Source organism: Lampetra planeri, chromosome 6 (genome assembly GCF_965212315.1).
Source record: "Lampetra planeri chromosome 6, kcLamPlan1.2.h2, whole genome shotgun sequence".
Lineage (NCBI taxonomy): Eukaryota > Metazoa > Chordata > Hyperoartia > Petromyzontiformes > Petromyzontidae > Lampetra > Lampetra planeri.
In genome coordinates, this window is record NC_136112.1 from 18,001,781 (window position 1) to 18,016,160 (window position 14,380).

Genomic DNA, 14,380 nt, shown 5'->3' on the forward strand with positions numbered 1-14,380 from the left:
CAGTATGGCGATGACCAATCGCCAGAAACTCTGGCAATTGGGCACATGGAACCAGCCTTAATGAAGTCTCCAGTTGCATAACGAGTGTGGCTGTGTCTGTTTTGCAGTTTGACGGGGTGAGGATGAGGCCTCCGATGTTCCCCCGTGAGGGTCTGTCCATTCAGCAGTCCTCTCACAGGATCATCCTGCAAACCGACTTTGGTCTCACTGTCATCTACGACCGCAGGGAGCATGCAGGTCAGTGCTGTGGTCCTAATGACAGCAAGCTTTCCAAATCATATGTTAGTTTCATGGAATATGCAAGTTAAGTAAAACAATATAGATTTGAAGTTTTCGTGACTGCAGGGATCCATACTTTTTGGTTCTTTCGGTAAAGTCACGTAGGTTGTTTCTTGCTGTGGTTGTCCCACCTGATGAGGGACGCTTGTGTTGCGCCCGAAACGCCGTGATTTAATTTATTTTATACCTACGTGACTTTAAGTAAAACACTCCAAGTTGCCCCATGCTCAAACTTGCATTGGTAGTGCTTGTGTAATGAGTCCACCAGACGACGGTTGAGATGACACACTCTTTATTTTCCACACACGCTCATGTTGCGTGCGACCACTCCACTCCAAATCCCACCAGGAAGCACCCCGATCTCTCCGCCTCATCCAGTGACATGAACACTCCCCTGCTGGACGTTCACTCTCTCTCACGCCCCGCCTTCTCTTTTCTTTCGTTTGTGACGTTATCTTTAACAGTAACCTGGGATCCCGTGGGTATTCCTACCCCCGGATCGCATAAGTATTTAAACTACACTTGTATCTTTATAGCCATTGGTCACAATTTGGTAGTTGTGAGCCACTTGTAAAATATTTATTTTTGTTTGGGAGAGGATAGTCTATCCTCAGATAATCACAACTGACTCCAACTTAAGCTCATTACCCGTCATTTAGAGATAATGGGACAGATTTGACAATGGTTGGGATTTTGACTCTCTTACACAGCCTGGATCTGGCATATTTGACACAGACATCACTAGTCATTTAAGATAGTACGATTAAGGGCTCTTCATTGGTCATAATTTATAACATATTTACACAAAAACATTTATTTGCCGTAATCCTAAGAAAGTTGGACAAAACTACCATGTTTGTTTGTTGTAGTACAGAGTTAGACTGATGGCCTTAATCTAAGTTGTCTTGTGGTTGTTGTTGTTTGACTTGCATCCCACTGGGATTTTTGCACAGGGTTGGTGTATGGTGATTTTTCTGCAATATTTTGCTGTCTTTTCTTGGATTTTCTGTTTGCACATAGTCACTTTAAGATGTTTTCTTGTTCATGTTTTTGTTTTTTGTTTGTTGCGGTTGCACCCGATTCAAGAGCCGAATGGCTCACAGGGCTATACCTAATAAATGAACTTTTAACTTTAATAATATAAGATGGCTAAGTTTAAATTCATTTGAAATCACATTTCAGAACTAGCGGTCAACTCCATGTATTTGTATGGTTTTAGGATTATGTTTTGTCAGAGCCGCTATAAATGTAATGATGATGTTGCACTGTTATTGGGAAAGCCGGGGATTACTATAGCGAGACATGAATATTTTTTACAAATGAAACGCAACACTTGACCTCTTCAGAAGTGTCACAAATTTGTTTTATTAAAATGTATTTCATGCAACACTCCTTGCCAAATTGGCTCCCATCTTGTCTGTTTTGGTAGCCTGTAGCCTGCACACTCACAACGGAGTGAGTTTACATGGAGCTGACCTTTCGATTCTCATAGAAATTGGTCGAATTGCCTCTCAATCCAAACCAGCATGAGGGATGTATGCTTCTCCTTCAATGAACCTGAATCAGTGGTAGAAAATACACATTATAGTGGCAGGGTTTTTCCCAATGCAAATCCCTATTGAATTCCCACAAAATGATACACATTTTGTCTACTCTGGAGGTTTGATGACCTCAATATGTTGAATATTGTTTTGTATGATTTCCATATATTCACGTGTTCATTTATACAAACAGGTGAAACTCTATGAAGCCGTATATAGTTTATAATGTAACATGTATTTTCCTAATTCTTCAAATGGATAATAACGTAAGGTTTCTTTTTTCTGTATCGTGTCAACAGCTAAATGAGTTTCCCCTTACAGAGAATAGCCAGATACAAATAATGTATGAATACTTTCTTAGATTTATTTTTACCTTTTGTACAAATGCAAACATTTATATGTAACTGCTAAATCCTGTGTTGTATTTTTGTTTGGCACGATGCAATATAGATGTGATTATATCCAGCTCTTACATGAATGAGGTTAGTGGATTGTGCGGGAATTACAATGGCGACCCCAACGATGAATATTTTGGACGTAATGGACAGCAAATTCCTTCCATAAAGGCGTTTGGCGAGAGCTGGGCAATGAATGGTGCTAGTGAGAACCTGGCGCCTGCTGTGAGGTAAACCACAAGCACCCGCGGCACGGTGGTTGGACACAAGCAGTGTCGGTCTCGTGGGTTTGCAACGTTGCGTCATGAGCATATTTCATAGACTGTACTTGCACATACATGCAAACTAACCAATGTTACTCATATATACACTGTATAAGGGAAAAAAAGATGTCCACATACACAATACATATGTATAACATACACAATCTGCACAATATGCATGTATTGTATGTCTTAACTTGTGTATTTTTTTACTTTAAGCCAATATAAATTCTCCATCTCTGAAGACCCATTAAATGACCCAACCTGCAGTGAGACACAGCTGATCGAACTGCAAGGCATTAGTTCCTGTGGGATGATCAAAGATATCGCTGGTCCCTTCCAACCATGCCAAGAGACAGTTTCTCCTGATTCATACTACGAGTGAGTCTAACAAGACACCAATAATGGCCTGCAAAACCACCGACACATTTTGCATGATGGTGCACACCTGCAATACAGAGTTTTGTAGGCAATGATTTATGAATCACATAGATCTATAAAATTCCTAAACCCACTGAATTCTGAGTTGGCCAGGAGATGGCAGTGCATGACTTGTGTTTGTGTACTCACCTGCCTAAATATTTCCTTGCCATGCTCTAATGTGCATTGGTTTTAACCGGGAACTCACATTTCCTTTCACAAGCAAAGCAATAGAATTGGGTTTGCTTCTCATTGCATAACTATCCTAAAAACAGTATTGTGACTGAGGTTTTTGGATATAATTATATTGCGAATATGAATTGAAAATAAAACGAATGTTTAAAATGTGCATATACGAAAATTGAGCAGCCAATTACAAGGTAAATACTGTACCTTTGAAAGCAAACCATTCGTATCTGCTTTGATGATTGAGTGATGCTAAGCAGGATTTTTGTAAACATGCTGATCATGTTACTAGCCTGCTCATAGCTAATACTGCATGTCCTTAGGAACTGCTTGTACGACATGTGCGCAAACTTTGGAGACAAGGAGACACTGTGCAACAGCCTGGCGGTTTACACTGCATCTTGTCAGCGGAAGGGCATCACTCCAAGCAACTGGAGGAACTTTTCAGGCTGCGGTAATGTTAAACACTTTTATGATGTTTTATTTGTATTATTTTAGTATTTCCCTTCTACGTGACTTTACCGAAAGATCCAATAATATTAAACACTGCTATTCACCCCTGTGTTCTTTTTTAGATTTTTACACACTTTTATTGAACTTGCCCTGTTGTCTGTTTATATTCTTTCAAACCTTTGACGCTTATGAATATCTTTGGATCTACGAAGCCTAACGAGCTGAAATTTTCTACATAGACTCATCTCGCGTGACAATTCAAGATTACATTAAAAAAACGGTCCAAGTCCTGCCTGATCCTAGGCCTGTTCGTGTTTTTTACTTCATTTTAATAATTAATACTCATACATTCTCCCCTTCTTTTTGTAATCTCAAATGGTCGTGCCCAGCTACGAGGGAAAACGTCTTGTCCAATCAGAGTGGCCGGTGTGGTTCCCTCTTCCTTAGCGCGAGACTAACAATTAGAATAATTATAATGACTACTATTGCTATTGTTAAAATAATTACATAGTTATACTTGTAATAAATAGGATTATGATTTGCTGTCATGCCGCGTTGAGCGAGCAGGTGAAAACCATGACCATGTTTTCAAATGAAATGTCGTAAAGTTAACACATATTTCTATTGGCAAAATGTTCTTATGATTGTTGATATAAATGCTTTAAATTAAGGTGCTAAATCTGTGCACGTTGATTCAAGTCTCGCCATATGCACTGTTGTCCATATACGCACATTGCTATAGCATCGCAGTCTGTGTGTCTTATCTTTCATAAAGTTCAGTACTTAATGATCTCAAATACGACAAATGTTCTTCTACATGTCATTTCACGACTTTGCTCTAATTGTAATAGCTGCGCTGCTTGCTATCAACCTTTCATTACGTAGACTGTTGTTGTACAGCAATGCGCATGCTTTCATTTATTATAGGGTCAAGGGTTGACATAGGCAAGCCATCATTGCCATCTCTACAGGGTCATAAAATAAGTACCATTTTGTGTAAAGTCGTCAGTGGCTGTTAAAGCTGCCCCCTACCATGGGAATCTGGAACTACCACTGGTGGAGATAAGTGCCGCACAATGTCCCTAGGAGCATAGAGACCGTTTATCAATCCACTGCTGGATGAGGGCCTCCCCACGCCCTGCTGATTGTGGAGGGTGTTTGACCATACTTCACCCTGGCTGGTCAGTGCGGATCGGTAAAGGTGGGCAGCATAGATGTACCTTACAAATGGATATAAACACAACATGGCCCTGCAGCCCTCTGACCAACCTTTTTTTTTAATGGGGGGCACCCATCCAGGCACTGTCCAAGCTCAGATCTACTTGGCTTTCGAGGTCCGACCAGATCGGGCACATTCCAAGTCCAGGTGATTTGTTCATAGGCGTTGAGGGTTATAGTGATGCTGTTCTTAACAGTTAACATCTCGCGGTGGCGCGATGTTAACTACCTCGCCTGGTATACAGGAGGCCGTGGGTTCGATGCTGACCATCACAATATATATTTGGAGTTTGCATGTTCTCCCCGTGGTCGTGTGGATTTTTCTCCAGGTCCTCTGTTTTTTTTGCTCCACATGTTTAGAAACAAAAATGTTTAGAAACATGTTTAGAAACATGTGCGTCGAGTATTTGGCTGCTATAAATTACCACATGATAAGCCACGTTATTGGGCTATCATTTGTGGCCAGGTCGCTTCTGAAAAAGAGCTACATGCTCGAGTGGACATTACCTAGTAAAATAAATAGCAGTTAAAATAGTTACAATAATTTTCACGGTAAAAAAATAGGTAATACACAAGTTTTTTTTCAATACACACACTTTTATTTGCACTCAAACGTTAAAAAAAAATTGGACCCTAGAATTAATCAAATGTGATGTGCTGAATACAAGTGGGTGGCTTCCTTTCGACATCTTTAATTTTATTTATGCAAGCCACCCACTTTTATTCAGCACATCAAATACATTTAATTCTGGGGTCAAAATAAGAAATTTTCTATGTTTGAGTGTAAATAAGTGTACATTGAAACATTTATTTCTTTACCTTTTTTTCTGCCAAATTTATGCTGACTGGATTTTTGGTGTCATGTCATGAGACAAAACATCCATTTGGATCCCTCGAAAAGCACTATAACCCTTTGCGTCAGAGAATACGGATATCACCGAGTTACCTCTTAGATCCCTTTAAGTAACCTCTGATTCACACAGTATGGGCAGCACTTTCCAATCCACTCAGCCACTCGGAGTAAAATCCATTGCATGACAAGTACATTGATAATTTTAATTCTCGGAGCTGGAATTTCGTCAATTTAAGTGCGGAATGATATGTAATATGAGGTTTTTTGTGCAGTCCTTATAACTGGGCAGAGGCCATCAACTCTATACATTAACCCAACTTTATCACGGGTGGCTGCCTGGATTCCAATCCATGTTTTCATCTCCACGCCCTCACCTCCGAGCCACCCAGCCAGCTCCACACCACCACTACTACTGTGTTCTTATTGGCAGTCCCTCACTTTCCAGGGCACCAAGCCCTCATGGCCTGCATTCAGAGCACTATCCATGTGATATATTTAACAAAATGGGTGTTTTAGTTTATAATTGATTATAAGGGGTTTGTAATTAAAAGTCTTTGAGAGGGAATTCTGTATTACAATATATGTTCAGATTGACTCCATTTACAGTAATTAATTTCTCACCAGACCTATCACTATTCATCTATTAGCAGTTTCTCGGATACCACGATGATCCATTTTGAGTAAATGTATGTGTGTATGTTGAACTTCTTTCGCACTGTACATCGCCGACCGTGCTAATCAGAGGTGCAGGGGAAGAACAAACTAAACACAAAAAAGCAGTTCTAAAGAAATTAATTTTAAATCTAGATGTTAATTAATCTAGATTTTTTTTGTGAGGCATATCTGTGTAACGAGTGGTCTCCGACACGGTAAGTAAATTTGTAGGTTTATTCAATAGAGTTTGGTACAGCCACAGTCTCCGTCTATTTATTTCTTTACGGACTCCACCCTTCGGGTGGCTACGCTGCCCCGCGCCACGTGGCGCTCACCCGCTCTCCGACACACCGCTGGCTGACAGTGCGCCGGGGAGCGACTGAGCGGCTGGAGGACAGCCGCCACGTGGTCGATGGAGATGGCGGGGCAGCAGCAATGGGGCTCCTCTTCAGTCTTCAATCACCGACCCCTTGCGTTGCTCTGTGTCCGGCTTATATCCCCCTCTCGGGACTAAGCCCCGCCTCTGGCCACGCCCTTCCTGGAACGTTCCCGAACGTTCCAGAGGCTTCCCTGGTGGAATTGCCTCTCACCTTTCCCCTAGATGTAAACCCTACTATGGATAAGCCTGGGCTGTAGAATGAATGTATGCCCCCCTGATAATCCAGGCGATGGCGCTCTCATTACACCTGTAATGAAACACTTTGGCACCAGGGATGGTGGATCCTGCAGACTTTGTCAGTTGCTGTGATTCTTCTAACCTGCTGTGCTATGGTATTACCAGGTAGGAAATGTGAGCTGATCTATATGTATACTTTATTGGGGTTATGCACTCTTATTTATGGGTTTTCTCCAGGTAATCCAGTGTCCTCCCACACGTTTCGTGAACTATTAAAACATCCAAAATGCACGAACCTTCCAAAAATAATCTGGAGACTCGGTAAAGCTTTCTTAGATGTACTGTTACACATTAATACATATTTTCTTAGCAGAGATAAAACGGATATACTACATTACATCCATCTCCTTATGTAAGAGATCTGATATAAACACATGGCACACACTTAGAAGACACGGCAACATATGTTTGCAAAGGCATATCATTCATAACTCGTTTGCATTGTGTGTATGTGTGTGTATGAACGCACAGATGCGGCATGTCCTCCGAACAGCATCTACACTGAGAGCATGAATGCTTGTCCGGCCTCCTGTGGGAATCTCGCTGCGCCTGAGGAGTGTGGCCTGCCCAGAATGGAGGGGTGCCAGTGTGAGCTGGGGTTTGTGTGGAGCGGCTTTCACTGCGTGCCCTTCAGGGACTGTGGCTGTTTTCATGATGACACCTACTATGAGGTAGCAACAACACACACAAGACAATAAAACACTACACTGTTCTAGAGTGTTTTTATGTCATATACTCTGTGGGTTGTCACATGGTTTCCAATATTAGAAATGTAACCAATAGCAATGATTCTCATGCAAATATAAATGCCCTTCACCTGTTTGTTGGCAGCACCTTGTGGCAGTTATCAACGAGATAAACAGACCACACCGACTACCTGTACACGTTGCATTTGTGGTAAACTCTTTCAGAGGGTTTCCATAGCAAGTGGGTTAATTAAACGCATGTTCTTATCCATTCTCTGTGTGCATTTCCCGTGAAGGTGGGCAATGAGTTTTACTCACCCCAGTGCAGTAGTCGGTGCCAGTGTGTGAACACGGACACAGTTATATGCAGAAACAAGGGCTGCAACGCAGAAGAAGTTTGCTCCATCAGCAACTACACCTTTGGCTGTTTCAATCGTGAGTCTCGAAGGACACTGTTCCACCTCTCATCATACTCCATGTAGAAAGCAAATGTGCATATTTTTATGTAACCCTCTTAAGACGAGTTGATTATATATGGCTAGTCCAGTTTATTCTCAAATGCAACACTCACATTCAAATTCTGAAAAAAGGTGCGACTCTCAGGAAGACTTCCCGAAACTATTGAGCACTTATTTGGTGCTTGCAGATTATAGTTTTACGAAACATTGATTCTACTCCAATAGCTAGACAATGAGTATCAAATAAACCCTTATAATGTCAAAAAAATCCGTGGAGAAATTGGTTTAAGTTAAACGTTATTATATTTCAATGTTTACTGATTTACACTTCAAAGGTAGATAGTGATGATTTCATCCATAAAATAGCCGATTCACAATAACAATGGATGCATACCTTTTTCCCCATAATGCAGTTAGACATTGTTGTTGGATCATTTGATATAAATGTATGAGACACTTTGAATATTGTGGGGGTTACGTTCTTGGAAAGTGTCGCGAAAGGGGAAACCGCGGTTTTCAATACTCAAGCCTGACCTAAATAATGGGGTAAAGCAAATGACAACCAAAAATAAGACGCATCACAATTGAAATAAGTACTGAACTGCATGTCATAAAATAAAGTAATTGACATAAACAGGTAAAAAGCCTGTACAGAAAACGGAGGTACTCGGAAAACCTACCGGCTGCCTTCAGAGATTTGGATGGGTACAAACTGAGCAATCATTGGAAGAACGTTATTAACCAGGTAAAGTCTTAACTGACTGTGATGTTTCCATCCAACCTGCCTATGTCAGCTGTTATGTCGACTCTGTGTCTTTCTTTCTATGTCTCTCTCTTAGATCTCTCATGCTCACATGTCTTTTGGATTGCACTCTCATGCTCACAGGCCCTTTGGATTACACCCGTTGGGTTGCACTCCCTCGTCGAGGAGGCCGCTCTTCTTCTCCTTTTTTATAGTTACATGATAGTTTCTCACATTAACATCATGCTAATCTCTCACATTAACATAGCCACTTCTGTGCCCTCTAATTTATCACATTAACATCACGCTAATCCCTCACATTAACATAGCCACTTCCGTGCCCTCGTCTAGGAGGCCGCTCTCCTAGCTTACTTTACATGCTAATTTCTCACAATAACATCATGCTAATCCCTCACATTAACATAGCCACTTCCCAAAAAAAACTCTTATGAACATTAATGATGTTTGTGCTTGTGCACAACTGCCAATGTAGTCCATTAACGTTTTGTCCAACTAGGCTACTGGAATGTGCTGCTACGCTTCAATTGCACAACTCGTTCTTTCCTACCAAGGAGTTTTCAAAATAGTTTTTCTGGAGAAGTGTATTTACTAAAAGTAGTGTCAAAGAATCTGTCGATATGCTTGTTAATGCTCATATTCGTGGCATTCTGAAAGGAGGAAAATGGTTAGTTTTATTTTCTTAGGTCACCATCAACAGAAGTGAGCAATTGTGACCGAGTGAACTAAGATAAGGAGACCGCAATGCCCTTCTTCAGAAAATGCTGTGATAGTTTTTTCACATAGACCACGTGCTCTGTACGTATCTGAATGATGTTTTAAACTTAAGGAAGCAAATGGAATCGTACAGAATGAATCCATTGATAACTGCGAACAACCCATCGGCTGTGTTGCAGTGGACGCTTGTGATTCCAGCCCATGTCTGAATGGAGGAACCTGCACAGACAACGGTCGAGATTTTGAGTGCCACTGTCCACCCACACACAGTGGGATCGTTTGTGAACATCCAGGTACGTGCATAGAATAAGCCAACACTTATAACATTCTCTTGCTGCAGTATCTGTATATGTAACAATACCATGCATGAAAGGTTTCTCACACTTGAGATGTTAAAAAAATATGTACTACAGGCACAAACACTTGGATAAATATATTTTAATCTTTAAATATCCAAGTCTGCTTGGATTATCGATTAGATTAAATCATTGGTTAGAAAGATGTATCATGATATGTAGGTATGTAAGACAAGCTTGTCTTGCTGTTGAGTGATATTGATGGAGTCATTTGTCGTTTAACTATAATTTAATGTATATATTTTGGCATGTTTCTATTTTCTTTTTGTTATGATTTATGGTTAATCAGGCCTCCATTGAGAAATAAATGTCTCTCGTATGTATGTTGAACCTCTTTCGCACTGTACGTAGCCAGCCATGCTAATCGGAAGTGGGGCAGAATGACAACAAACTAAACACAAATAGCAGTTAAATTAAATCATATCACATACAATATCAGATAAGTTTTAAAATGTCCTATTCATCATTTTCGTGTTTCTCAATTTTGATCAAGTGTGGGATTTGTATGTAGTGCAATGACATCATTAGACCTTTCTCCTGCATGGTAATTATGCCATAGTCTGCACCCCTGAAATGGTTCAGGGAAGCGCAATTCGTCTCTTGAGAACTGCTACTGTTTGCATTTTGGTTGAATAGTAAGGATTGTTTCTGCCAATATTGACAGTCAATGGAATTGACGCATCACAACATAATTTGTGCCCCAGTTGTTCCCTGTTTATGTCGCATTATATTGCTGTACTTGATCTGCACTGGTTATATTATGCTGCGTGTGCTAATATTACAGTTGTATACGAATATGAAGCTGTGCCAAATGCTTGCATTAAATCGACTTTTTTTTGCACTTAAGGGAATACACCACCACTCAACACTGTCACCATCGTCATCATAGTGGTCTGCACTGTTGGTGGAATCATTTTGATCTCCGTGACCATTGTACTTGTCAGGTTCCGCCATGGGAGGTAAGTCCATTATTGATCAGAATGAAATGTACTTGCATTCATTTCTGGGGACGTTATTAGCAACAAAGTATTTCATTTATAATGCCTAAATATGGCCGAATCTCCAGACGATCTGTGAGAGATATGGCAAGCACTGGAGAGGTTAAAGGATATATAAGGGGTGTGTGATGGTGACTTGTGTCCAGGGCACCCGAAGAAAAGGAAAGGCCTGATTGGGAGAAATTGCTCCCCTGATCTGTACCCGAATGGTGAGATGTTATTGGAATTCTGCGCTAGTCACGGAATGTCAATAACAAACACCATGTCTGAACACAAGGATGCTCATAAGTGTACTTGGTACCAGAGCACCTTGGGCTGAAGGTCAATGATTGATTTGTGGACACTCGGGTTAATGGAGGGGCAGAGCTTTAAACTGATTACCACCTGGTGGTAAGTTGGATCCGATGCTTAGGCCACCGACCAAATAGACGCGGAAGGGCCAAACGAATAGTGCGGGTTTTCTGGGAACATCTGGTGGAAGACCCAGTGCAGAAATATTTTACCTTCCACCTCCAGGGGATATTGTGGACATTGAGTCCGAGTGGACGGTGTTGAGGACTGTGGATGCAGCTGTGAAAAGCTGTGGCCTGAAGGCAGTTGGTGCTTGTCAAAGCGGCAACCCTAGTACCCACTGTTGGACACCGGTGCTGAGGGAAGCTGCTAAGTTGAAGGAGGCTTTCCGAGCTAAGCTTGAAAAAAGGTCTCCCGACTCGATTGAGAGGTGCTGGCTTGCCAAGATGGCGGCAGCTGCAACAGTCGCTGAAGCGAAAGCCCGGGCGTGGGAGGAGTTTGGAGAAGCCATGGAGAAGGATTACCGGGCAGCCTCAAAGATGTTCTGGCAAACCATCTGATGTCTTAGGCGAGGTTGACGGGACGTCGCCCAGGCTATTTTCAGTAAGGGTGGTGTAGCATTGACCTTAACTAAAGAGATAATCGGGAGGTCGAAGGAACACTTTGAGGAGCTCTTCAACCCGGTGGACATTCCCACCTCTCGGAAGGCAGCCCTGGAAACAGCTGGGGGGTTCGGATCCATCACGGCTGCTGAAGTCGCTGCGGTGGTCGAGGACCTCTGTAGCAGCAAGGCTGCTGGGGTGGACGAGATTCGCCCAGAGTTGTTGAAAGTACTGGACTGTGTTGGAGTGTCGTGGTTAACATGCCTCTTCAATGTTGCATGAAAGGTGGGTACAGTACCTCTGGATTGGCAAACTGGGGTCGTGGTTCCCATTTTTTTTTAAAGGGGACCAGAGGGTGTGCTCCAACTACAGAGGGATCACACTCCTCAGTGTCCCAGGTAAAGCCGATGCCAGAGTGCTGGAGAGGAGGCTCCGCTTTGTGGTCGAGCCTCAGATTCAGGAGGAACGATGTGAATTCCGTCATGGTCATGGAACAATGGACCAGCTTTTTTCCCTCTTACAGATATTTGAGGGGTCATGGGAGTATGCTTCCCCAGTCTACCTCTGCTTTTTAGACTTGGAGAAAGGTTATGACCGTGTTCCCCACAATGTTTTGTGGGAGGTGCTGCGGGAGTATGATATTCTGGTGCCACTTTTGTGCGCTATCTGGTCGCTATATTCCTGGAGTGAGAGCTGTATCTGTACTCTTGGTGTTAAATCAAAGTCGTCCACTGTGGGTGTTGGACTCCACCAGGGGTGCATCTTGTCTCCACTTGTTAGTGATTTTTATGGACAGGATATCACAGTGCAGCCAAGGTATGGAGAGTATCCAGTACGGAGCCATCAAGGTGGCATCACTGCTTTTTGTAGATTAAATTGTTCTCTTAACTTTTTCAGTCTGTGATTTCGAGCATGTACTTAAACTTTTTGATGCCTAATGTGAAGCAGCTGGGATGAGAATCAGCACCTCCAAATCTAAGGTCATGGTTAGTGGATTGTTTTCATACAGGTGAGGGGAAAACCGCTGCCCTTAGTGGAGGAGTTTAAGTACCTTGGGGTCTTTTTTGCGAGTGGTAAGTGGGAGCAGGAGATCGGCTGGCGGATCGGTGCAGTGTCTGCAGTGTTTCGGGCACTGTACCATTCTGTGGTAGTGAAGTGGGAGCTGAGTTCTCGAACAAAGCTCTCGGTTTACAGTTCGATCTACCTATAGTCATGAGCTTTGGGTAATGACCGAAAGGATGAGATCGCGGGTACAAGGGGCCAAAATTAGTTTTTCCGCAGGGTTTCCGGGCTCACTCTCCATTATAGGGTGAGGAGCTCAGTAATCTGGGAGAGCCTCAAAGTTGAGCTGCTGCTCCTCCGGATTGAGAGGAGCCAGCTGAGGTGGTTAGGGCACCTGGTAAGGAGCCCCCCGATAAATTTCCCCTGGAACTCTACCGAGCACGTCCCACACGGCAAAGACCCGGGGGCCGGCCCAGGATACGCTGGCGGGACTATATTGCTTGGCTGGCCTAGGAACGCCTGGGAATTCTCCAGGTTGAGCTCAAGTCTGTTGCCAGGGAAAGGAAGGTCTGGACCACCCTACTCAACATGCTGCCACCGCGACCCACACCAAGACAAGTGGATTGAGAAATGAATGAACAAACACTTATATATCTGCTTATAATGTAGCCTACTGGAATAGCACTGACACCTTTGTTTTGGCAGGAAACACATGAAGCTCGAAGAAGTATATGACACTAAATCAAGTGCATCTTCCGAGGATGGCAATTTTAATTACCGTCATGAAGATGTTGTAAACAGTGACGTGTGGGCTGCTTACATCAAAACAAATGATACAGGGATATTAAAGGTGCCAGATATCACATCTAGTGCCTTCTAGTAGGTACAGTATTTGTGACTTCGTATAAGGTGGGCTCATTATGAGAGCCATGTTGGTCCAGTAAAGCTGGACAAGGCTATGTGAAATACATACGAAATTATTTAGAAAATGATGAAGCCTGCCGATTCAAGTTACTGGTAATTAATAGTAATTAATAGTGTCTATAATGTAGTAAATGCGTATATTCGCATTTCCATGACAGTTATAACAAATCTGCAGTAATTACAATCAATTCAAATGTATACATGTACTCTCACAATGGAAAAGCAAATTACGTGGCTCAAGTCGTGCATCAATATATTGTAATAAACGAACTATATCATTTGTGCCTGTGTGTATATATTTTTATTGATACGTTGCTGTCAAAGTTGTGAACACTGAGACAGCTTATATTTTCATAATTTTTGGTTGATGATCCATGCCCTATCATGCGTAATCACCTGCAAAACATCGTACTCAATTTGTAAATGTGGGTTACTCTCCAAAACACAACCGGTGTGCTGAAAAAATAACTAATTGGCATGTTTTGTTTACGTGTAGGGTTTAACGACACGTGTTTCCACGATCTAACCCAAAAAAAAACTCTTATGGATAATATTTGTCGCGTAAGCCTGCGTGTTAAACAGGTCTTGTATATCATGGGACCTCCGTTGCCAGTACCAATATATGATAATAGGTTTTTCCCCTTTTTC

At 42.2% G+C, this 14,380-nt stretch overlaps 1 protein-coding gene across 8 annotated transcripts in view; it reads left to right on the forward strand.

Annotated features, from left to right (window-relative positions):
- LOC144719638 (IgGFc-binding protein-like) overlaps nucleotides 1-14,012 on the forward strand; it is a 112,930-nt gene extending 98,918 nt beyond the window's left edge. For all 8 annotated transcript variants that reach the window (XM_078595766.1, XM_078595768.1, XM_078595773.1 and 5 more), the window contains 9 exons: nucleotides 108-237; nucleotides 2,271-2,445; nucleotides 2,698-2,859; nucleotides 3,408-3,538; nucleotides 7,410-7,609; nucleotides 7,921-8,059; nucleotides 9,739-9,852; nucleotides 10,763-10,874; nucleotides 13,514-14,012. In XM_078595766.1, the coding sequence (XP_078451892.1) occupies nucleotides 108-237; nucleotides 2,271-2,445; nucleotides 2,698-2,859; nucleotides 3,408-3,538; nucleotides 7,410-7,609; nucleotides 7,921-8,059; nucleotides 9,739-9,852; nucleotides 10,763-10,874; nucleotides 13,514-13,688 (1,338 nt within the window). In that variant the 3' untranslated portion in view covers nucleotides 13,689-14,012. The remainder of the gene's footprint in view (nucleotides 1-107; nucleotides 238-2,270; nucleotides 2,446-2,697; nucleotides 2,860-3,407; nucleotides 3,539-7,409; nucleotides 7,610-7,920; nucleotides 8,060-9,738; nucleotides 9,853-10,762; nucleotides 10,875-13,513) is intronic.
- Nucleotides 14,013-14,380: the final 368 nt, after the last annotated feature.